The sequence below is a fragment of the Lagopus muta genome, chromosome 1, assembly GCF_023343835.1.
Source record: "Lagopus muta isolate bLagMut1 chromosome 1, bLagMut1 primary, whole genome shotgun sequence".
NCBI classification, from domain to species: domain Eukaryota; kingdom Metazoa; phylum Chordata; class Aves; order Galliformes; family Phasianidae; genus Lagopus; species Lagopus muta.
The window spans coordinates 172,427,912-172,453,858 of record NC_064433.1 but is presented as its reverse complement, the minus strand read 5'-3'; the positions used below and the strand labels follow the sequence as shown (position 1 = coordinate 172,453,858).

Here is a 25,947-nt window from a genome sequence, read left to right as displayed (position 1 = left end):
TCCAGCTTCTGCAAGTAAGACAGTTGACAGTTAAGTAACACTCGCATAGTAAGTTCTTTACAGAGAGAGTGGTGAGGTGCTGGAACAGGCTGTCCAGAGAGGTTGTGGATGCCCCGTCCCTGAAAGTGTTCAAGGCCAGATTGGATGGGGCCCTGGGCAGCCTGGTCTAGTATTGCATGTGGAGGTTGGTGGCCCTGCATGTGGCAGGGGGGTTGGAGACTCATGATGCTTGAGGTTCCTTGCAACCCTGGCCATTCTGTGATTCTGTAACCCCTGTGTGACACTGACAACTTTTTCTGTTGCTGCAGCTGGAACTCAACTTAGCCTGTAATCAAACATTAGTAGCTTGTCAGACTATAGCAAACTCATAGCAGCTGATGCCCAGCCCGCCACTTGCCTGCTCCCACACCACAGTCTTCCTCCCTTTAGGAAGGGCTGACAGTGGTCCCCCCATCCAGATCTTTATCTGCCCAGAGTGGGAACAAATTAATCACCATTAATAGAAACTGCCTGGACCTGAATGGTGCAAAAACCCCATCCTACGCGCTGGAGGAAATCTTCAGCAACTTGCAAGAGGCATTTCAATCCATCAGCTCATTTCTAGTGATTACCTGTAATTTTACCTCGAGGGCGTCTATTTTCTAAAAATAACATGAAATGCTCTTAATGCCTTCATTCTTTAGTTAAGCAATAACTTTATCTCTTGGGAACATCTCTCTAACGGCCTGTCTAATTGGCGTTTTATTCTGAGGCGTCCCAACTTGTGTTAGAGTTCACACAACCAAATACCGAGTTTTTGCAATGTGTTGAGGCAGTTCTTGCCCATGTTTTGTTGTCTGAAGCAGACATGAGCAGCAACCTGAGACCTGTCTTTAGTATGAGATCTTTCCTTAGCACCCACACAGACAGTTGAAAAGTGTAACAAAATAATCAGAATGAAAGGTACATGTTGTTTTGTTTCCTCTGGATAAAGACCTGCGAGGCATTTCTCATTGGAAATTGTTCTGTGTTCAGTAAGCAGCCAGACGTACCAGCCTCCCACTCCAGAAAGAAGGTGATATGGCTGCGAGGTGCCGGTCCATGAATTACTGGGGGTGTCAGACCTATGGTCACCGAGTCTCTCTTTAATTATTATTATAAGTGATCACAGTGGCAATATCTCTTGACACAGTGTCATGAAGAAACCAACAGGTGATGGAAAAAAAAAAAAAAAAGCGTAAAAGCAGCAGCCATCAGCACAGCACCTTTATTTCCTCGCATTTTCCCCTTGAGAGATGCTCCCTCCCCTCGGGGCTCGGGGATTTCGCGGCTCCCCTGACGGCGAGGGGTGGGAGAATGCGGCGTCGGGGCCCTCGGGGGCTCCTAGGGAAAGCGGTTTGGGTCCCCTGAGAGACGGGAGGCTAACGGAGCAGCAGCAAAAGGAGGGAGGGGAGGAGGGCGGCTCCGAAACCGCGTCCAGGTACGGGCTCCTGGCTTCCCGCAGGGACCCGGGGGGCTGCAGGGCCGCGCACGCTGCGATCTTCGCTCCGGGGGGCCGGGGTGAAGGAGGCGACTCCGAAGGGCAGAGGGCAGCCGGCTAGGTTCCAGCGCCCCGCAGCCGCCCGCCCCGTCTCAGCCCGGGTCCCGCCCCCGAGGCAGCCCTACTCCCAGCGGGAGCCGCTCCGCTTCCCTCGCCGGCCGGGAAGGATGCGGGCTGCAGCTCCGAGGTAATTATTAATGGCCGTGCCCACCGAGGCCCCCGGGGCGGGGAGGAAGTAGAGGAGTGAGGATAAAAGGGGGCGGCGGGGGGGCGGGAGGAGGAAACTGCCGTCGCGGAGCCCCGCCGGGAGCATGGCTCCGCTGCCGCGGGTGCTGTTGGTGCTGTTGGTGCTCGGGCGGCCTCTACTTGGGGCACCGGGGCAGGGCGCGGGCACCTGGGCCCGCTTCGCCCGCCTGCTCTACCCGCAGGACCAGCTCTTCCTCCACGACACGTTCCCCGACGGCTTCCTCTGGGGCGCGGGCAGCGCTGCCTATCAGACCGAGGGTGGCTGGCGACAGGGCGGCAAAGGGGCTTCCATCTGGGACACCTTCACCCACCGACCCACTACTCCAGCAGGGTCCATCCTGCCAGGTCCAACGGGAGGAGATGTGGCCAGCGACAGCTACAACAACATCTTCCGTGACATCGAGGGGCTGAGGCATCTGGGGGTCTCCCACTATCGCTTCTCGCTGGCCTGGACTCGACTGATGCCCAACGGCACAGCACCCATCAATCCCATTGGGCTGGCCCACTATGGCCGAGTCCTGAGCCGCCTGCGGGAGCTGGGCATAGAGCCCGTCGTCACTCTCTACCACTGGGACCTGCCACAGGGCTTGCAGGATGCCTACGGTGGCTGGGTCAGCCCTGTCCTGCCCAACCTCTTCCGTGACTACGCCGAGCTCTGCTTCCGGCATTTTGGCACACAGGTCCGCTACTGGTTGACCATGGACAACCCTTATGTGGTGGCCTGGCACGGATATGGCACTGGGCGGCTGCCACCCGGCGTGCAGGGCGGCCCGCGCCTGGGCTACCGCGCGGCGCACCACTTGCTGCAGGTAAATGATGGGTGGCCCTAAAGTGGGTGGTGGGAAGGGGCTTTCTCCTCCCATCAGAGGAGCTGTGGTGGCTCCTCAGCCCCTGGATTATGTCAGCAGGAAGGGTGCCCACAGCCTTCCCCATTGTATGGATCAATTTGCTGGGCAGCAGCTGGATTCGAAACTAAATCAGTGTGGAATGACGGCTGGGGCTGAACAAGCCCACTGCTCCTTGATGGCAGGCAGGTAAAAAACATACGCTTCATAAACTGGAGATATGAGCTTTGTATTTGCAGTTATCTTAAGGTAGTGACAAAATAAAGTGGCAGATAGGTTGCAGATGCCCCATCCCTGAAGGTGTTCAAGGCTGGGTTGAATGGGGTCCTGGGCAACCTGATCTAGATCAAGGGGTTAGCAGCCTTGCCCATGGCAGGGGGGTGGTACTAGATGATCTTTGAGGTCCCTTCCATCCCAAGCCATTCTATGACATGGAGTTGAAATGTTTTCGGTATGCCACAGAAATATTCACTTCTGCCATCCAACATTTGCAAGTGCTATTGGGGATGGGTGAGATACATTCGGCTGTGCCAGTTCAGCACTGGCTTGCAGTTACTGTGGAGATAATCAACACATCTACGGAAAGAATTTAAACGTTTAATTTAAAAAAGTCTTACTGAGTTAGTGGAGACAGTAGAGGTAGCTGAAATGTCATACTGAAGGATGCTCTTGACAAAATACAGGCTTTTTTGACAATGTAAAGAATTTTGGGGAAAAAAAAGAATTTCTACTCATCAGCTGGTTTAGTCAGTGGCATAAATACTTTGCTATAAATAATTTTTATACAGAGTATATAATATAACTGTAATTTGTACTGGAAGCATTTGTGGATTCTTGGGGAGAATTAAGCAAAATTGTGTGCAAATCTTTTCACCAGCAGGGTAAAGGACTGCTAGACTCCTGTCTGTCTAGCAGGAGTGATGTGGCCTCCAAAGCACGGTCTGTCATACTTTAGTGCACGTTTACATTCTCTGCTAACATTCTTCTGCTTACCATGGCTTACCCGCAGCAGTTATGTTGTAGAGTATCATGCATGAGATGAGAACTTCAAGAAAACATCCAACACTTCTTATTCAGCCTTTTGCTGCTTTCCTGCATTGCCTTTGCATTGTTTAGAGGTATACATATTTTAAAACAAAGTATAGGTGGGGAGGATGTGGGCAAGATATCAGGTGGCACTGAAATTGCTGGTCTAGAAACCTTCGCACTCTCAACAGCCTTTAGGGTGCACCTAGACAAGTTTGTGCTGTGATAGTTCAGTTCACTGAACTGAGTAAATGAATAGAACTATTCCTAAACATCAGTACTTGCAGGATTAGCCACAAGTTTTGCAGCAAGGCTGCATCACCTCACATTTTTGTGCTGTTCAGAGAGTCACTGCATAGCTGTCGGTGCGCTGTTTGGTGTGCTTTGCATAGTTACTCTGAAGGCAGTGGGGCTCCACACAAGGGCAAGGGCTGTCGCTTGGTGCCTGCGGTGCAGAACCTCAGGGGCTGAAGCTCTGTGTCTCTCTCCCTACAGATGACATGCGACAGAAATCATTAGCTGCAAATGTGAGCGCTCAGGTTGTCAAAAGGAAGATTACCTTGGAATCATTACTTAAGGGTGGTAGGCTTGCTGAGATAGAGTTTTAATGTTGTCTGTCACTTTATTGTTATTTTCTGAAGTGCTGTGCAAAATGAGCAGGTAATGAGGCTGTTCATATTCTGTGTAGTTCTTCCCTCTACCCATTGTTCAGTTTGTAGCTTCAGACTCAAATTAATACAGGCCTTGGAGAACAGACAAATAAATGCCATGTCTGTCCTTGGCTTTTCCATAGTGCTGTCTGTTCTAAGCATTGATATCCCACATCACTGCAGTATTGGAGTCTTTCATAACCTGAAGCATGTGGTTGTTTTCATAAAAGTGCTATGAAGAAGGAAAGTGCCTTTGCTATTTACCAGAGGAGAAACAGAGGCACAAACTTGTAGAAGCACTGTAGAAAGTACAATTGAACCAAGAAAGTTTACCAGTACTTGGTTTAGTAATAGAATCTCAGCATTGGTTTTCTCCTAGTCTCCATCATTCAGCTTGTTCACTATTGCTGAACATTTCTTTTTATGCAACAGCATAAGGCAGTAAGGTATCATTGTATTTCCCATGTTTCACAAATGAGGAACTGAAACATAGATACAATTAAGGTCAAAAGTGTCCACTGATTGTTAGTGTCCTTTTCCTGCTATGTGATTGTTTTTTTTTATTATTGGTAAGTTATGTTTTCAGCTCTTCTACATATATGAACCCAAAATCTCAGATCATTCCTAGAGAAAGAAGGGGATGTGATGCTCATGGAGAGGAGCTCCCATCTGTGACTCCTCCAGGTTGGAGGCTTCAGCAGAGGCAGAGAGAGATTCTTAAGGACAGAAAAGTTACCAGTTCTGTCACTGCAGTCCTCTTTCTGCTTTCTACGTTACCCAAGCTTATTCATAATAGACCTTTCAACCATGCAAGCAGTGAGATAGGAAGCTGAGAACGTTGCTTCTTTGACTACGCAGCCTGCTATCTGTCTTGTAATAATTGACAAAATGACATCACACACGGTTAAAGCCTTGAATTACATTTCCATGTGCAAATTAAATTTTCCTCTTACATAATTTTGCATGACTGACTTTACAATTTGAATATGGTTTTTAATGGATGCAGGACAGTGTATAGTTTTGTAGGTGACTTTGGTCAGTTATTCTCAGGAGCTGATGCAGCCTTGGTTTGTATGAGAGCAGTAGTTACTGGCTTATTTCTTCATCACATAGCTTGTAGGGTATGCACCGTGCTACTGGGAGATCCAGTTCTTACAGCCTCATCAGTAAAGATGAGGTTGTGTCATCCCACACAAAAATACCCTTTCAGGAACCCAAACTTCTGCAGCTTTTGTCTTACATTACCTGAATCATCCAGTCCCAGTCTTCTTCCTAATTCGTTTTCCTTCTCTGTGGTGTTCTTGTCTCTTTTCTTCCAGTGAAATTAAGCCTGCAGAATGTTTGTCTTTTAAAAGGTAAAACATATCCTCATAAACTTTTGGTTCTCAGCAAATGAGCAGACGGACTCTTAACATGGCATTTTTTTCCTTATTTATAATATTTAAACAGCTTTAAATGTCTTCTTTCTGCATTTATTCAAACTGAAGACCCTCAGGAGTAGAAAGCTTAATAGCCAGTGAAAGCTGAAGTCTACTAATTTATTTTACAGGACACTAATTAAAAGACTAAATAATTTCCTTTACATTCTTGAAAATTCAACGTATATGAATGTGGATTTTGGGCTCTCTCTTTTTGAATGAGTTATTTATTATCTGAATAAATAATCAAATAAGGCTGTGATTCAATTCAGGTTGTTCAGTTCAGGGTTGCTGAAAACAGTGCGATGAAGTTCAATCTGATTAATGATGTTTAAGTTTGGCTTGAATGGATTTTGTCCTGTTGTCCTGCACTTGTTAATTATCTTTCATTTTTCCACTACAGCAACATATCAGACTCTGAATGGACAGAATAGGAGGCACTTTTCATGAAGACTAAATAATAATCATTCAAAAACATCTATCTAAAAAAAACAGTTTAAGGATGCGTCCACAGTTGTTTGTTCAGGGATGTCAACCATTATTTGTTGAAAATGTCTCCCTTTGATAGTATTTCCATTGACACTTGTGTAGCTTTTGACATGCACTTCAAACCTGCTAAAAAACAGAGGAAGCAACGCACATTTATTCACAGAATAAATTGGGTGGATCAAGTACAGGTTATAAAGGTTGGCATTCTCTTTGAGTCAACAGCCCGAAAATGTCATGCCAGCAATCTGTCGCGTATCTGATGCACCTCTTGTTGATAGAGGTCATTGTATTGCATTCTGTTTTTTGCAAATGCATTTTTTTCATTACTAGTTCACACCATATTGTCTGAGTTGGACGCACTTGGATTTACTCAATACAAACAGCATTTGCAGAAACAGAAGAACACTTTGTTTCCCCAAAGAAGTGAGTGGAACTGCTGCTTGGAAACCAGTCACATAGCAACAGAGTACTGATTTTCCTTCCCTTCCAAAACAAAAGGTAAGTACACTTTAGTTGACCTTCAGTTCTAAACCTAATAAGGTGTCAATAATTGCAGCACAGGAGAATGGTATTTTCTTGCTGCATGTTGTTTCTTTCAGCATTCAAACAGCCATCAAACTTTCACTCAGTGCAAGTGGAATTACTTTGGATTTTCCTGAAAGCAACGCAGCTCATTGTAGTTGTGAAAGAACATCCAGTTGTGTTTTTTTCTTAGAAAAAAAGAAAAAATGATTCGAAGCAATGGTATTTTTTTCCCTGTCCTTACTGTCGTTAAGACTTAATTCAAAGAAAAAAAACCAGATTGGTTCTATTTCCAGTTCTGAATTTCAGTCTTTTTTCCAACTGGGTAGTGTATATATAGTTGTAAATAATTTACTGCAGTAATGATTATGCTAATCACCAAGCATTTGAATTAAGTAGTTTTCAAATGCCAGAGATGACAAACAACTACAGTCAAACCATGCAGCAAATTCAAATGCAGTTTTCTGTGCAAGTGGCTAGGAATGTTTATGCTGTGTTTGCAAATTATATCAACAGCTGAAAGTTGACGTACCTTCCTGAAGCTTTAGTCATCAAAAGAAAAAAAATAAATTGAGTTTCGTTTTCAAATGTGGTAAACAGGAGTTTGGTCTTTCACTGATGCTTGTGTTATTAGAATTACCTCCAAAGATAGAGTATATAACTTTCCTCTTGTCATTTCTACCTGAAAACATATGCATTTGCTAAAGGAATGTTGTTTTAAAATATTCTACTGTAATAAAAACTGGTTTGTTATCTTTGAAGAATGCCTTGATGCTTAATTATAGAAATATCAGGACTACTTGGAGAAGGAAAATTAAAAGTGGACTCCCTCAGGTGTATACATCCTGTAACATAAAAAGCTTTTTTAGAAACTAAAGAAAATGTTCTTAAAACTCAACACACAGGACCTAGAAAAGCTGTGAATCTGTGTATTTAATTCTACAGACAACCCCAAATCTGTGTCTTTACATCTCATTTTAAGTGCCATGTGCCTGAGCATTAATTGTTACAACAGCAGTTGCTGGAGATACCAAGGTGATATTTCTGGTTCCTATCCAAGGTAATTTAGTATGCTTCCTTTTTAAATACCATGCTTTTCATTTAAGATCAAAGTTTTTGCTTAACATATTGGGCAGGGCTCTGCTCTGTGCCAGAAAGATAATGAGTAATGATTAACAACAGCTTAATATAGAAAAGGGCACTTAGATAGGCAAAAAGAAATATCACATCTCGCACAGTTTTATTGGGTACATGAGTGTAAAGCTGTCCGCCCCTTGATACTCTTTTTATTTCCCATTAATAAGGCCACAGAAAATCAATACATTCTTGGTATTTTCTTTTTAACTTCTTTCCTCAGTTAGAAGAGATTTCTTATAGTTTTGAGGGATCTGAAGTGTATGGCAGGACTCCTGTCACCATCTGTTCCTTTGTATGGCAAACTTCTCCATTTTCCACTTCATCTTCTATGAAAGGTTTCCAGTACTGAAGGTAGTTAGTTGATGAACACGCTTCCCACACATACTTTGGGATATTACTGGGACCTGGAAAATAAAGCCCACCCTCATTTTTTTGCAGAATTAGATGTGTGTTTTGATTTGAGAGAGCTGGCTGTTTTTTAGTCCCCCACCTTTTTGTTCTGACCGAAGGCAAGAAGCTCCTATTGCTGTCTCCATGATGGGTCAAGTAAAAGAAGCCTCTATTCAGCAACTGTTAGCTGGTGAAACTGTCCTTTCTGGTTCAAATGACTTCTCCTGTGAGGATAAAATGTTTTCTGGCATTAGAAACCTGCTTCACTCATCACATGCCCATCTTCTGGAGGGTCAAATTCTGATCTTTCTTGCTTTGGTAAATACAGTTGGGCAATTACCTTAGCGTGATTCCTCACATTTATTAACTCTTTTTTTGAGTAACAGCATCTCCCTTGTAGTCTACTTTGAGAAACAAAATATTTGTATCCCTCATCTTTTACTATTTCTTCAAGTAGACATGTATACAGGCAGTGAATACATCTATATATCTGGTAGTACCATTTTCAAGCAGCAGCCATAAGGACAAAAAATTGAGAGCAGTGCAGCATGCAGTGATTTGGAGATGCTGCGTTGGTGACTAAGGTAGTCGTCACCACTTGCAGATGCCCAGTCAGTCCATAAGCAACATCAGATGTGGGTTTCATCCCCTCTCAGCTCCTTGTGCCTCCCCAGCTCCTTGCTGGCAGAGCAGTGTAAAGAGTTGAAAAGTCTTTGACTGTGTGTATGCACTGCTCTACAACTGAGATATCAGTGTGTTAGCAACAGTGCTCTCATCCCAAATCTAAAACAGGGCATCATACCAGCCACTATGAAGAAGATTAGCTCTATCTCAGCCAAAACCAGGACAATAAGGTTGTAGAAAATATATCAGAGTGTTTTGAAAATTACTGAAATAAATATTGGACAGATATCTGAGTGAGAAGGTGACCCATGGAGTATGGCCATGAATATAAACATGAAAGAAAAGTATAGCTTATGGAAGAGAAACAGCACTGAATTTGCACTTGAAAGAAAATGTGCCAGCGTAAGCAGAAGGTGGGTTGTCAAGAAAGAGGAGTAAATGGCTAAGCACAAGAGGAAAGATATGCATTTTCCATAGCCAGGGACTGGAGCTTTCAGAAAAGTGGGGTGAGTAGGAAACAAATGATATCAAGGATGTACAAGAACTATATTCACACCAGTGTTCTCTCTAAATACTTCTAGGTATAATATCAAGGAGAGGAAGAAAATGTAGAGTTAAAGGGATAAATATTCCACACCAATAAAATGAGATTATCTAATGAAAGACATTGGTAGCCCGTGGAGAACACTGAGCAGGTGTTGAAGGTTTTTGTGTCTGTAATGGCTCTTCAGTGTTAATGGTAGAACAGTTTGAGAAATGACACTTCTGATGCACTTCTTGGCAGTGGAGGTGACTTGTAAACCTGTATTGTATATTCATATATTTCTTTGCTTGCAAATTCATAGCAGAGTGATACATGACACAATTTAAACTCTGCAAATGAAACTCAGTGGAAGAAAAATTGTAATACGATGTATATCAACAGTGAATATAGTTTGTTTAAGATATTGATGATAGCAACTTCTGGCTTGCTGTAACAGCTTCAGTACTATTCTGAGAGAACAAAACACAAAAACCTTGGCCTTCTGTAGTGCATTTGTGGTATATTGCCCTGGAGATTTGGCAGAGGAGGTCCTTCTAGTCACATCCTGGGGTAAGTAAAACAAAGCACTGAAGAGTCTCTGAGTTTGGCCAGATTTAAGCATATTTGTGTTGCTTCCTTTGTATATGTGTTTAGTCTGGGAAGAAAATAGTGTTCACTGTCATGGAAAACTACAAAAGTTTAAAATTTAGTTTTGTTTGGATTCTGAACAAAAAGATATTCCAAATTCCCCCAGTTACCAAAATCTTTGCAGATGCTGTTTAAAACAGCTGGTATAGGAACTGAGGGAACTGGACTGCGGATGGGCAGATGGGCTCTGCTGCTTCTGTGTGATGGGAAGCACGGGGGCTTGTGCACATCTCAGGATCCAGCCAGCCTGGGATGCTGAAAGGCTGGGATTGCTGCAGGGCACCCTGCAACAGGATTTTGAGCAAAAGGGCTAGCCATGCACATTTCCAGTGGGCTGTCACTTCAGTCTGCACATTTTGATACTTGCTCTTTAGGTCATGGTAACAGCTGAGCTTTGAGTTCTGTTTTACTCAGCTTAGTGCACCTCTGAAGACAGCTGAGTCATTTAAAATTGGTCAGGAGAGATTATGCTGTGGAAAAGCCTTGTTATTTTGTGAGTCCAAAAGTCAACCCAGTAACCCTCTTGTAGGTTAATCAGTTTAGTGCCCTTACTAAAGGCTAGAATATGTATGTCCCGCTGGGATTATGTCTTGCCGTGCAAGTTTACAAGCTATTTGCTTTACAGTTGGGAAGACAGCAGCATCTGTTTGCTTTGATTATATTTCTAGGAAAGACAGCAAATAGTTGGGTGGGAGAGGGGACAGGCTTGGGGCTGTTGTTCACACGCTCTGATAAGAGCTCACTGAGATTTTCCAGTGCCTTTTCCTCAGTCAGCTTTTTCCTTGTCCTTTTGAATATGCAACAGCTCTACTGGGTCAGTTGTTTTCCAGAGCTGAGGGCAAAGTTTACTGAATTTGTTCATTTGACTTTCAGCATTTTAAGAAATAATTTTTGCTGCAGGCATGTGACGACTGTAGTTATTGATTAATTATTCTAACTTTGTTTCCTTTACAAAATATATATGGAAATGATCGAATTATGCATCATCTATTTTCTTTTAAGAAAGTAGATCAGGAATATGTTGCATTGTCAGACTGGGTGGTTATTCTTCCGTTTTATATTGTGTAAGTAATACAACCTTACTTAAAAGTCTATCCAATAATTCTGACCTCAGGTTTGGAATGAAACTTTAGCTGGCTTATGATGGCTTAATTGTAACACACTTACTTCATTCTTACTTTCTGTTCCTGTTGTAGAATAATGTCAACTTGGGAACAAGCTGTGTTTGAACAGCTCAGGTTGGTAATCTGAGTGAAAGGCCACCAGAGCAGAACACCATAACCACTTATACATCCCACGAGGGGGCACAACCCAGCCAGAAAGAGTCTTAACAAAAGCAGACAGTGATAGGAAAAGGAATCCCCTAGGAAATGGACAATGAATGAAGAGCCGGGGAAATCTGACGAGTGCTGAGTTGGAATGCAGGGGGATGGACTTAAAAGAAATTATTGCGTTTTTGTGTGCATATTTGGCACTAAAAATTAAACTTGATGTGAAATGAGTCCCCCAGAGGTAAGGCATTTGCTGGTTCATTTTTATTTGTAAATCTCATTGGAGCTTTTCTGGGGAAGCTGGCTGGTAGTTTCATGAAATCACACATCATGCTTCACAGCGATGGAACTTCAATCCAAGATCCTGTCTTGGCTTCTGGTGTTCCACTTGCTGTCCTCCCCTTGCCACCAGCACTGGGAGGTGGGGAGCACTGAGCAGCCCGAAAAAGGAAGGAGAGCTGCTGTGTTAAGGCAGAGCTTTTCAAAGTAGCTTAAGGAAAATCATTGAGAAATGAATTTTCCTTTAACGTCTTTTGAGAATCCTGTCACTTCCAAGCAGATAAGTAAATTAACTAGTTGAACAGATGTATTCCTTGAAGAATATGTGTATTCTTGTACTCATGTATCACCTCAGCCATGCCAAATGTAGGACTTTGGGAATGCACTGAAAGAGCTCTAGAACTCAGTTTTTTTAAATCCATTTCCCCTTCCAGCCATGAAAATACCTTTTGTTTTGAATGTGAAGGGACGGTTGGGACAAGCAGGGCAAGGAATAATGCTGCTGGAATATGGTCCAATGGTAGCTTTGCTTCCTTATGATATGCTTGGTACAGTCAAAAAGTCCTTTTTCCTCCTTATTGTTACCTGTCATTAGTGCCTTCCATCAGGCCAGCTTGCCTTCCTTCAGATTGCTGATACCTCCTGTTTTCAGAAAGTAACGTAATTCAGTTAGAGCAAGTCAGAAGGATCTAAAACCTGTGCAAGTGGAATTTGCTGATTCACTCCTGTTAAAGTATCTGAGAGAGATATGTCATTTCCCAAAGAAGCTGAGAACTAGGGGAAATAAAAGGTCATCATTTTATTTTTACTTTGCCATGGAAATTCTTGTTTTCCAATTTTGATGTGTTATCAAAAATTTTTCTTTTAATACAGTGAGTCAATCAGTCATTTCATCCACTGATTTCTGTATTCCCTCACTGGATAAGTGCCCATGGCTTCAAATTGGGTCAGTTTACCCTTGTGAAATTGCTATATAAGCTACTGCAGTATGACTGACTTCTTGAAGCTGCAATCTGATGGTTTTATTCTTTGATGAAATAAGTAAAACAGTCTCAGAACTGTCAGGGCAAAATTCTTGCACCGTAGCTGTTTCCTCATGTCTTATATTCATAGATGAGCTGCTTGTGCCACTTTTGTGTGAAACAGTAATTACTCAGTTATTTTTCCCACTCCCTCACCCTGTTTCTGGCAAATAGGAAAGCAATATTGAAAATGGCTGCTTAAAAGAGGGGAGAATTCCAATAAAAGCAGCAGGAAATTGGCACGGTCATTCTCAGAGTCTGGATATTAGAACTGGCAAACTGTAGCACAGAGCAGCTCAGAAATGGTATTTTTCCATAGCACAGATTAGAGTAATGATATGGACACCATCTCAAAATTGGTTGTTGGTGAAATGGTAATAGGAGCAGCACTGTAAAGGTACTGTCTTGTGGGATCTGATTTTGGGTATTCTGGCCTGGCAGTCAGGAAAGAATTTCCCCCAAGTTATATTGTCGAGGAACAGTGATGGTTCTTGTGTCACCTCATTCTTCCCCTCTCTCAGCAACATGGAAGGTTCACAGGTTCAATTGGGAATTTTCTCTAAATAATTTCCCTTCTGTTGCAAGGCCTTAGGAGTTGATGATATCTTTGTTCTCTCCAGTTTTATTCCTACGGCCCCTTGTGACATTTGGAGAACCTGGGTGGTTTTTCTTGCGTTGAAAAGCTTCTGGGTTTGTTTTGTGGCTCACAATCCGATGAACATGGGAAAGAAGTTGAACAGTGAATGCTACTGAGTAGTATCTGGGTTTGGAAGCTTGCTGTAATACTAAACTTGGTGATCCAATTTTTTGCTGATAGACTGTTCGTTTTGAGGGAGTACTTCTTGAGGGGGGATAATTTTAGGGATGAAATCAGTATGCAAGTGTGAACTACAAAGTTAGACAGGAACTGGAAAGGGTCAAATACACATTGTATCGTAGAACCATAGAATAGCAGAGTGGTTTGGGTTGGAAGGGACTTTTAGAATCTTCAAGTTCCAACCCTTCTGCAGGGTTGGACACCTTCCTCTAGACCAGGTTGCTCCATTCCAGCCTGTTCATCATGTTCCCAGTGTGGGAAAGGACCTGGGGAGTCTGGAAAAAGACTTGTGAAGTGCTTGCATTTCATATTCATAGGGGATTGAAACCCTTAGACCATGCAGAAATGCCTAAGATTTTTCAGCATGTGGCAGAAAAGGTCATACTGGGAGGTATGCAGGGAAAAGCAAGTCAATTCGTATGTCGAATCTATAGAGAAACTCACCAAAATTAACTATTAGAGAACATGACTTCCTGTGACACTAATGTTGACGTTGGACATAAGACAGAAACAGTAGCAATGACAGCTGCCCGAAAAGCTGCCAGGCAGGCTCATTTTTATTTGTTACATCACAGATTGTGTAATAAAACAATTTCAGACATCTAACTGGCTGCTGCAATCTTATGGGAGAATCGGAGAAAAAAACTCATAGGCCATGATATGTTGCAGGAGACAGCCTTCCTCATTTGGAATGAGACTTTTCTGCAGTATTTCGATTTTATATTTAGAAAGGTTTTAGTGGTTTTCCTGTACTCAGTACAATAAAACACAACATATCTTGTTTTATCATGAATAGCAAAGCATTTTTATTTGGCTCATTTTGCAGGAGGGTTTTATACTAGATGTTGGAATCTGTCCTGATATGGTACTGACACTACCTGACTACCTCTAGTAATAATCAAAAGAAATTGGTTCTTGAGAGACATCAAAACTGAGCTCTGTCATTTTGCCAAATTCCCTAAGTTGGGCAAAGCATAGTTACTAAATATCAGTTTTCATTTTTTTTCTGGTATTTGTCCACATGTTGGCTTCTCCCATTCATAGTAAAATTGTCTGCTTATCCTTATTACTTTGTCCTATCTGACATATATAATTCCTCTTCTCAAACCTATTCCCCATGACAGCTCAATTCTCCTCATCATTGGTTATTTTTGTGTCTCCTTGTTCCCAGCACAGAGGATTATCTTCCCTTCAGTATTTCCTTACTGTTTTTCCTCTCAGGAAGTAGCTGGAGTCCCATCCTTATTTTGCAAGACTGCAGATCTTTTGGGTATTGCTCAGTATAATCTGCTCTTCCTTAGATGCTTACTGTTCTTGGACTGAACACCTACTCATCTGTAGTTAAAGAAAGAAGGATGATCTTGTATTGAAGACACACAGTTTAGTTGAGAGTGTGGATTTCTGAATCTGCTAAGAACAGCTAGAAAGGAAAACGGGCAGTATTTTTAAAGATTAATTACCATATGTTAGGAGATAGGATATCACCATGAAGGCCTGAGGAAAAAAAACAAAACAGAATCGTTGAACTAAGGAGATCTAGATCTCGTGTTCTGAGAGGCTTTTCTGATGTTCCACTATTTTTGTGGCAGTGGCCATTTAAAAGTACACATGTGAAGAACAACTTTGATTTCAAGCAAAGGAGTTGTGTCAGTTTTTAAAGTGCCATATCCTGTTCAGGTGTCTGGTCTCCCCATCTGGTCTCCCTGTTTTCTCCCCAATCTGCCTTCGGCTTTTCTGCAGCCAAAGTTCTGTACATGACTTCTGTGTTTCCTGTTGCCATAAATCACTGAATGATGGCCTTTATGTGACGTACTGGGAGGAGAAGGATAGGACAGATTAATATGGCACTTTGCAGTTTAAATAAGATATATGTTTAAAGAAGACTAACTTATAAAGTTATACAATTTTTTGACAGTAGATAACAAGAATAAGACTTTATAGCTAAAGACCATGAGAGGTTTCAGTTGTGGGCTGGGAAGAAACTGAACACAACTCGAAATTTGTGTTTGCTTAGAGACAGGTGAGGGACTCATATCTTACGTATGTTCTCAGGAACAATCAATAAATGGAGAAGATAATAACTGAAAACTAAAATAAGAAAATGATTTGTTATAGCCAATCTGGTGGAGCTCACTGATGAAAGAGGTGACTCGGACCAAAAATTAGGCAAAGTTAAAAACCAGGATTAGTAATGAATACAGATAACAACTTAAAATGATTATTCATTTGAAAAAAGAAAAAAGAAGAAAGAAAAATTATATCTCATCTTTTAAAGTTTAAACTGATCCCACTTAGAAATCAGTATGATGCTTGAAGGTGGAATATCCCACATTTTTCTCGGGCGCTTTCACATTTTTCTGTGGATTATCTTATTCTCGATCTTCTTCAGCAGATATGAGATGGGTTGGACAGCCTGTCCCACTGCAGTGATTCTCTTCCACAGGTATGAAAAAAACACTACTTTCTTGGCCCCTATGTTATCTCTCTGGTAAGATTAATTACTGACCTTGCTACTGAATCATTCACTATTGTTTTTTGCAGTGATTGTGTATAGATTTGGGAAACCCTAAACCAGCCCAAACCCTCAGTTTTTTGTCTCACAATGTTTAAAGACCAAACTATCTAGAGTTGAGGACATTAGAAAATGCGTGTCATTCTGGAATGTGCCCAATGAAACCTCTGCAGTTCTGCACTGCTGGAATTGACGCTGCCAGTATAAATGAAAAAAAAACCAACAGCAACGTGGATTATTGGAACTGTAGTGAGATGTGGTTATTTGGACATGGTTAAATGCCTTTTCTTGCTGAAAAAAGGCTCGCTTCTTTTGCTGACTGTGAAGTAGATGGGCTAAGTGAAGAACAGTCTGTGAGATGTTCTAGCAGTTTTTTTTATCAGTTTATCTCCTCCAGACAGAGGATGCAGGAGGGCAGTATGGGAAGAACAGTGTGCCTAGTCAAGGGTGGACACAGACAGTGCAGAAATGATGTTTCACCTGTCAGTTGGCTGCCAGCTCTTGATGAACATCATGATGCTAATAGGAGAGATGGATGGAGATTAGAGCTGGCAATGTCCTCGCATTTGCTTTTGTGTATATCATAAAGGTAATTTGTTGGCACTGGGTACAGCTGAGATAATCTTCAACCTGCAAAGTTTATCAGTTGCAAATTATACTTATCCAGTGTCTGAAAACATAATGTTAAACTACCTGAGGTTCACATCCACCCTGAATTACAGCTGTCAGCAGCAGGGTGTTTTGTTGGATTGAGAGAGGCCATAGCATGGAAAACAGATCCTGCCCCACAATTTACCAGCATCACCATGCCGTCTTCCAGGCAGTGTTTCCATCAGCTCTGAGACATAGTTTGGCATCTGCTTGGCTTTTCAAGACTTGGCCTTTCAATAGCCATTACAAAAAGTGGTCTAGTGTAAAAATATTTCCCTTTATGTGGCTTGACAGCATTCCCAGTGATCCCAGAGGGAAGAGTGACTAGGACTTGTTCTCCAGCTCTGAGTCAGCTGTCCACTGGGCTGACTGGGAGTGTAGCTTCATGTCCTTTGGCTCTGCACCGCAGTTAGAAAATGAAGACACTGACTAACCTGTCTTTAGTTGCTTGCAAAACTTTGACATAGAGGTGGATCCTTTCAAGTGGTGAATCAAGAACCTGAGAGTAATACAGTGGTGCTGTGTCAGAGCTGGCGATAGCCAGATAAGCAGCTGTCTCTTGCAGGCTGTGGAACTGATGCAGGGGAGCTAATAACTTGAGATAATTTTAGAGCTAACTTCAGACATATTCAGCAGACTGTAAGACCCAGATCTATGGGTCTTTTTACAGGTAGTGGAGAGAAGTGAGCACGGTGAATCTCATCCTAAGACAAAAAATAAAAAAATAAAAAAATCCCAACTCTGTCTATGGGGTATAAACAATCCATAGTGAGGAATTCAAATCCAGTTTTTCGTAGACAGACTATCACACTTGGGTTAATAGAGGTGAGGAGAGTTGGGATGAAATAGAATCATAGAATCATCGAATCACTCAGGTTGGAAAAGACCTTAAAGATCATCAAGTCCAACCACAACCTAACCATCCTACCCTAACTCTAACAACCCTCTGCTAAATCATGTCCCTGAGCACCACATCCAAATGGTTTTTAAACACATCCAGGGATGGTGACTCAACCACCTCCCTGGGCAGCCTATGCCAGTGCTTAAAGGGCTTCCAGGGATAGATGGCAAATGAGGAGAGTTCAAAAATTGGCTTGAAGTACTTTGTGCTCTGCTATGTGATCATATGCTGGTTTTGTCTGGGCCTTACAGGTTTAAGGCATATCCTACCTTCTGCAGATCTGTGAGGAAATCTTGTATCTCCTGCTCCTCCCTGTTTTTCCTGAGACCCCAGTTGAGTCTTCTGACACAGGGAAGCATTTGATGGACATCAATACAGTTTGCCCCAGGCAGTGCCTCCTTAGTCTTGTAGAGTGGAGCAAGCAAATGGCCATGGTATTCCTTGCAACATCTCATGGATACTGAATAGCCTTATCATGTGGTTCTTTACTTTGCATAAGGAAAAGTAGGACAGGGTAAGATATATGGCCATCAAGTAGTGAGGAAATAAATATACTTCCAAAACCAATTAATGTTTTTTGACTGATCTGTCAAGGAGTATGATCATGTTGAGCCCTGAGATGCTTAGACAGGAAAGATAATGAGAATGGGAGTTAGGTATAGATAACTACAGGTGCAATGGACCCAAAACACTGCAAACTTATGGTATCAGAATCAAGCTGATAGCTCTCTGTGATAATTGGTTATCTAGAGAAAGAAAAGAAGATAAACTTAATCTCTATCTCAGTAAAGCAGTTGAAATGTCTGTATCAGATGATGTTTCCAGCGGAGATGAGGAATTATCTTACCGGAACATGGCTTATTTACCTGAACAAGAACACTGAGAGAGGATATACTTGCTTTCTATTAATAGATCAACAGCAGAAACAAGAAAGAAAATAACTGTCTAAGGCAAAGGATAGTTCTGGTATAAGAACAGAATTGTTTAGACTGAACATGAATAAACTTAACTCAAAAATTGCAAAATAATTGGTAACCATTTGTGAAGTATGACTCTGCAGTAGTCTTCCAGGGGGAATACAAAGAACAAAATGCCTCGCCAATGTCAGAGTGAATCTGCATCAAGTTATGAGTGGGTTTGTATCATATATATGCCCATGGCAGCAGAGTGGTGCCCTTGAGGTTCTTCTTAAATTTATAATCCTGTTTTTCTAATCCCTGTCAGGTAGTAGACATGGGATCAAAAGGTGGTAACGACTTTCCAGTGAAGTATTTTTTGTAGTGAAAATTCTCTGAAGTCAGAATCCCTTCACAGTAATACCACTCATCACATTCTTCTGCAATATTACATGATTTAACAAAGCCTTTCCAGTGCCTTACTCAGAATTTTTTATACTTTTATGTGAAATCTTTTGTTGGGTCCACAGTGAAAATGCAGCAACTGATTAACCACCATCCTGCAGAATCCTAGAGAGACTCAGATTTAGCAGAACTAACCCCTGCTCTGCAGTAAATAAGACTTTTCAGAATCAGGACTTTGCTTTCTCTTTCATTTTTCTCTCCTGCAGTGGAGTCATCCCCATAGGAGGGATTATGGAGACAGCACTCAGGGTAGCAATAAACTTCTCTTACTTTACATATATATTAAATGTATTTAATTAAAGTGTGCTAAACAATATCCTATAAATTGGAAAGAACCAATTAAAAAAACTGGTATAACTGTCTCACTTTACTTTAGATGTTACGCTGCATGCATTTACATCTAAGTTAGTTACCTTATGCTCACTTTAGGCTCTGGGAAGACTTTTAGGGCATGATACTTCTGACCAATTTTAGCCACGTACATTAAGGTAAGGTAAATTGGAACTTGAAATTTCTTATTCACATTAGAGGTTGTGTTGGCATAACTGTAGCTAAGGAAAATCTTTCTCTTTAGGAAAAAAAAATGCTGTACAACTCTATCACTACCTTGTACACCACACAAGGTCACTTACAATGACAGACTGTTTTGCTGTTGGATTTTGATGAGAAATATGAAAGACTTCTTGCTTTTATAGAGTTAAGCTGTTTAAGTATGCTTCTGCACAGGATCATGTGTGCACCATCAATTTCCTAATTGTCTCCATTTGCTGCAATATAGTTCATAGCCTGAAGTGCGACAGGATAGGTTTTGGATGGAGGTAATCTGCAAACTGCTCTGTAGGAGCACACCTCATGTACTCCAGCTGCTAATCAGCTTCTGGCCCATGGAGTTTTGTAGATAGTGAGGCCTCCAATTTATTGGCTCTATGTTCTGTTGCTAAAGGAGATGTGGGCACTATCGCTGGAAATTAACCAGCTACATATTATAATTTTATTAGGCACAGGGATACACTTAATCTCCTTTTCTATCTAACAAGCCCAGAGTCTATGTAAGACATCTGGCTGCTTGCATGAGCTTGTACTGCTGAAAAAAAAGCAGACAGGGTTTTAAAACAGTTCAGTCATTGGGTTTCTTGCTGTTCCTACCCTCCACTATTCAAGCCTGATGTCTGTTCTCTAGAAGAGGGGCTGTAACACTTTGCTAGTTTGCAGAAACCTATGTAGCTCTGAGAATGCTTTGATGGATGTCTTTGTGGACATCTACTGAGAGGTTTTGCTATACCCATGTAGCTCTTAAGTCAGGGACTTAGAAGTGAGGTGTCTCTCTGGCTCTGCTTTGAACTGCCCCTCTTTAAGACAGGTGATACTTACATGGTACTGCCCAGTATATGGCGGTGAGAGTACAGAGACCAAACAGGGATTGCTGGAAGAGGAGTAGTTGATCAGTTTTTAAGACTGTATGTATTAAACCAACACACGACCTTTTCTTTATGACTTAGACTGCACTGACAACATCCTTCTTCTCTTTTGCTGTTTTCTGCCTTCTTTTTCCTTTCTTTCTTTCTGTAAGGACTGAATGACAACTCTTTTCCTGTGATTTCTGCCTTGAATTGCTAAGGCTGGGATTGCAGTACATTGATATTTTGACCCTTTCCCTACTCTATATTGCATCATATAAAAATATAGGATATATTTTTAAAAAAGAAAAAACTGTAGCTTGTGTTTTTATCTCACCTTTCCTAACATTTAGCTTCCTATCCATTTTGTTAAAACATTTATTCAGTATTGTGTCAGCCAAACTAGTTAGATTCCTTGTATACAAGCTGGTGAAACCTGGCTTAATTTCCACAGATGATCAACAAAATGAGCATTATGTTTATAAAGTAAGAGTTACACAATCTATTTTAAATGTTTCTTGTTTGTCACAGTTTTCTGTTCTGTAAGATTCCACCTAAGAGCTTAAATGATGCCTTTTATTATGTTTGCAGACTGGAAGAATTCGGCAGGAAAACTTACATTTGTACACTTTTGAGTTAATACTGTAGCAGAGCAATTTTATAAATGCCATTAAACATGCATTTAGAAACAGACATAAAGAGACTTATTCATATCTGAAAAGTGCATTTTCATGATTTCAGCAAGCGTTGGATGAGGTTCTAAATGCAATTCCCAAATCAGGGGAAATATAAATTGGATCCAGTTTAATCTATGATTGCAGTACAGCTGGGAGCTTGTGGAAAAACCTGAGTAAATACACATAAATTATTCTTGCCTCTGAAGAAATTGAAAAAACAAAATTCCTTCTGCCCTTCCCTCTCTGCAATTGGATGTCCCATTTTGTTCTGTCTGTTACTGATGTCGTAGCTCTGTTGTTTGAGTCTTTAAAAATTCCATACCCAAGAGTTTCTCTTGCCCCACCTGAATCTTTTCCCTATCTTTCCTTGTGCTGAAATTTTTCTCTTCTCTTCTGGGATCTGATTTGAACAGCTGCACTTAATCTGCTGAATGGCTGCTGAGGAGTGCAATGATTCAATTAAATAACATTGTCTGTCCAAGGTTTGCCTCCCCCAGTGACTGCGGATGCTGACGAGGTGCACCTTTGCCGAGTAAGCAGATTTAATTCTTTCACTTTCCCAGGTCTTCCTGTAGCCAAACAACATGGACACACTAACATGAGGAAGAATTACAGCTAGTAATAGCCAGTGTATTAATTCAAGCTTTTCAGTCAGACTTACATAGTGTTGTAAAGATAGGCAGACAACTTAGACATCAAGCCTTGTCCTTGATTCTTTCTTCCAAGGGCATAGCTATTCCCCAGTTTGCTCATTTTTTCTTCTATTTCACACAAATCATGAAGTAAAAAAGACACAGGAAGGATTACAGGTACATGATGTAGAGCTAAGTTCAAAGTTCGTGCAGCTGAAGGGGACCACACAAGAGGGATTCCCATCAAGAATGGCACTCAGCCTTCTCTGTTGCAGTTGTTATTTCAATTTGTTTGGTTTTGCAGTGTGCTATAATCATTGCTTTTTTGGCTGGTTTTTACAACCAACTGGACTTCAGATGCTACAGAGTGCTTCACTATCTGCAATAACCGTGCAAAATCTATTCCAAAAGTTACTGGATTGAAGTTAATGTGGTATACAATTTCAGTGATTTTTGCAGCTTAAGCAAAGGTACTGGATAATTGAAATCACACCGTTCAGTCAGCTCTGTTAAATGCACGCAAAACAGAACAAAACAGAACAATGAGATAATTTATAGTGATTGCTGTACATTGGGTATGCATACAGGCACGGCTGCATCTCACATAAACAGTTGCAGACTGATTAGAAAAACAAGGAAGAATTCTGTGTTCACATCTGGTCAAGTTATGATCCAAACAGTTGTCTGAAGATTGAAAATTGGTACCATCCCATATACAGAGCTTATCGTGGTGACCTGCTTTGAGCATTCATCTAGAAGACTGATTGGAACTTTCTGTCTTATTCTGTAGCCCATTGTTAGTGATGCAAAACTCTGATCTCAGAATGATTACATTTAATTGCCATTGTTATAGCAAAGTAAATCAGGTTATGATCTCATCAGTGATTGAGCTAGATTTGGACATGAACAACTGCGGTGTATGGTCTGCTACAGTTTGTAATGTATTGGTTGCACATCCGTTGCCTGAGTTTATAATTCCTATACCACTGTCTAGGACCGAATGCCCCTCTGTTAGCCACTGAAGACTTCTGATTCCTTCTTTGCTATTAGTGCCTAGTGGCTGTTGTTTCTCATAGAGGAATGAGCAATGAGAAAAGCTACCCACCAGTACATTCATCCAGAAATACCTTCTGACGCCATTTGGTGGCTAGAAACCCTGGTTGTCATTATACTTAGTGGCGATGTCTCCAGATACAACAGTTAGTGTTTTGTTGCAAGATTAAGTACCTGCCAATTAATATTGGCAACCATGGAGCTGTTATCTTTGGGTGCTGAAGACAGAGGGGATCTATCTAGTAGAAGCACTTATTATAATACACATTCAATACTTCTGTATCCATTATTTAATGTCTTCTCCCAGAGAGAACTGTCTTCTGTTGTTTTCAGCCTGGAGAAAAGTAGGCTGCGGGGTGACCTCATTGCAGCCCTTCAATACCTAAAGGGAGCCTACAGAGGGGAAGGGAATCAACTCTTTGAAAGGGTTGATAACTGCAGGACGAGGGGAAATAGTTTTAAGTTGAGGGAGGGGAGATTTAGGTTGGACGTCAGGGGAAAATTCTTTACAGAGAGAGTGGTGAGGTGCTGGAACAGGCTGCCCAGAGAGATTGTGGATGCCCCGTCCCTGGAGGTGTTCAAGGCCAGATGGGATGGGGCCCTGGCCTGGTCTAGCATTAAATGGGGAGGTTGGTGGCCCTGCATTGTGGCAGGGGGGTTGGGGATTCATGATGCTTGAGGTCCCTTCCAACCCTGGCCATCCTGTGATTCTGTGATTCTGTTGTTCTAGCCCCCTCAAAGTGACTTTTCCTGTGAACAAATTGGATGTGATCCCCATGGTATGCTGCTGGGACCACCTATTGTTGCAGTTCATTGGTCTGCTGAATCCACAGTACTGATATTCTTAAATAGGCTGAGTTTGCTAATTACACCTTTCACCCACTCTACATTTTCTTGATCTTCCCATTATGTTAGCACTAAGTCTCCCAAGAGCATTGCATGCTTCTTTTCATGCAGGTTGAACTGAGTGCCTTTACTTACGGAGGGGTGATGGCATGCACATAAAGTGGCCCTGTTTAAACAGCATTCCATTGTGGCTACTAGTACTGGCCTTCTTTGTATGCTGAAGAGGTCAAATTTTGTTCCAATCTCCACTCCCATCACTGCAAGGCTTAATGAGTTGGTTAAAGTCTTAGTGGATATAGTGGATATAAAATCATAGAGAAAAATAAACAAACAAGAACAGAACTGAGCTCATGCAGACTTGTAGAGAAAGGGGTTTCATATTTGCTCATTGTTGGTAAGGTAATTGGTGTACTCCTTAATATTTCACTCTTGCCTTGTGCCACTTATTCTATATTCATCAGTTTTCTTAAAACTGTTCTCCCAGGGTTACGGCTTGTGCTTGTTAACTCTTTCAGCTCTGCCTAAGTGTAATTTCTGTTGCTTTTATGATAGGCCACATCAAAGCCTTAGAAATGTTCAGTGTTCATGAGATTTTTCCTTGCTCCAGTAAGCTTCTCTCTGTAGTTTGAGATGTTTCTATGGCCTGTGTGGCTGATGGTCAGGATCCATAAATACTTTGGCATGGGTCCTTCTGAAATATAATTTCTTTAGGGACAATTGTTAGGTAAAAGCCTCTTTACCCATTCATCTCCAAGATAAATGAACATCTGGGGCTAAAGAACATCTGGGGCTTTTAGGGCAGCAAATGATTGTAGCTCAGGAATGATTTCTGCCTGCCTATTCTATCCCAGCTCTACAAACATTGCTTTGCCAAATCAGAATAAGCTGATACTCATTCATAAAATTAACATTACTGGGGTTTCTTGCTGTCTTTCTCCTGGAAAATTCTTAGCATTAATTTGCACACAAAAAGTTCCAGTACATCTCCAGGGGTAGTTCCATACTTCAGCAGGACCACTTTATTTTGACTCCGCTGCTGTGCCCAGGTTAAGATTTTAGGTTAACCATTCACACTAGAGCACGGCTCTTCTACCCAGGATGCTTTTAGTCCGGGGCTCTTTATGCTATCATTTATACCCAAAATTGTAGATTGTCTTTAACACCTTTCTCATCTGTGTTGCGATATAGGTAGTTAGATTAATCCCAGCAAGCAGGAATACCTCTTTATTACTTTCTTGTTTGTCCAGGACACATAATGATAATGGGCTTTAGTCCTCTGTATTTACTCGTTTACATCTCGTTAAAGTACTTTTTCTTCCTAACACACAATTTTAATTATAGGGAATTAGCCTTTTTTCTTTGTTTAGCTTTTGCCAACTTCTCTGAGACTTTTCAAAGCATTCTTTTCATTTACTTCTACAGCTTTTCCCTAGATCACATTGCTGTCTGGATACCCACTGAACCATCAGAAATGCGGTCTCCCTGTTTAACTACTGGGATAACAAACATAGACCAGCAATGTGTAGAACAAACATTTCCAAGTTGAAGAGGCGAAGATGCACAGATGGGTGCATTTCTCCCCATTATCTATGGAAAATGTTTGTCTCTTATATATTCATTCAGATCTTTTCAGTCTACATGTAACCACAAAATAGTTTCCTTTTTTTCAACTGATGGATATGTTAGTGTGGTTGCCCCCCTCACCGTGTGACTTGCAGAGCAATCCCTTTATATATCTTATCTTCTGGCTCCTGCCATAGCACAGGGAGAATTGTGAGTTCTGGAGTTTTTGGAGCTGTTTTCTGTAGTCTGAGGTCTAAGAGATTCCTGGAGAAGATGCTGTACTTCTTTCTCAACTACTTTGTTTCTTTTGCTATGCACTTTGTATAAAACTGGATGAGACCAGAGGTTTGATCAGGAATTGATGCCTTCTCCTCACCAGCACTATTACAAGTTTTCTCTTTTCCAGTTGTCTTTTAGCATCTGTTTAATCTCAGTGCTGTGACGCAGCATTATTTTGTCATTATTAAACATTTTATATTTATATTCCATAAATATCATAGGTCACTTTTATCTGAGTTTTATATGTCTAACTTTTGTGCTCACTGGTGTTTCTAGTATGCTTTGTCTTCAAGCAGTGTATGACTTAAAATCCTTTAATGTTCCTGTTTCTTTTTGAGTAATAATATATTCAGTTGCCACAACCTTTACCATTTTTCCTGGTAAAGATTCTTCCAAACTGCTGGTACTTTTTTTCATCCTTTTTCTAGTGCATATATTTCCAGTGATTATCAGCTCTTGCAAAATGGTATTATTATCTCGGTTTTCACTGTTGACAGCAACAGAGAATCACAGAATTGTTTGAGCTGGAAGGGACCCTTAAAGGTCCAACTCCTCTGCAGTGAACAGGGACACCTACATCTCCATCAGGTGCTTAGAGCCCCATCCAGCCTGATCTTGCATGTCTCCAGGGATGGGGCATCCACCTCTC

The 25,947-nt window shown here is 41.5% G+C and overlaps 1 protein-coding gene across 2 annotated transcripts in view; it reads left to right on the top strand.

Annotated features, from left to right (window-relative positions):
- Positions 1-1,791: 1,791 nt before the first annotated feature.
- KL (klotho) overlaps positions 1,792-25,947 on the top strand; it is a 47,643-nt gene continuing 23,487 nt past the window's right edge. For both annotated transcript variants that reach the window (XM_048953082.1, XM_048953072.1), the window contains exon 1: positions 1,792-2,574. In XM_048953082.1, the coding sequence (XP_048809039.1) occupies positions 1,831-2,574 (744 nt within the window). In that variant the 5' untranslated portion in view covers positions 1,792-1,830. The remainder of the gene's footprint in view (positions 2,575-25,947) is intronic.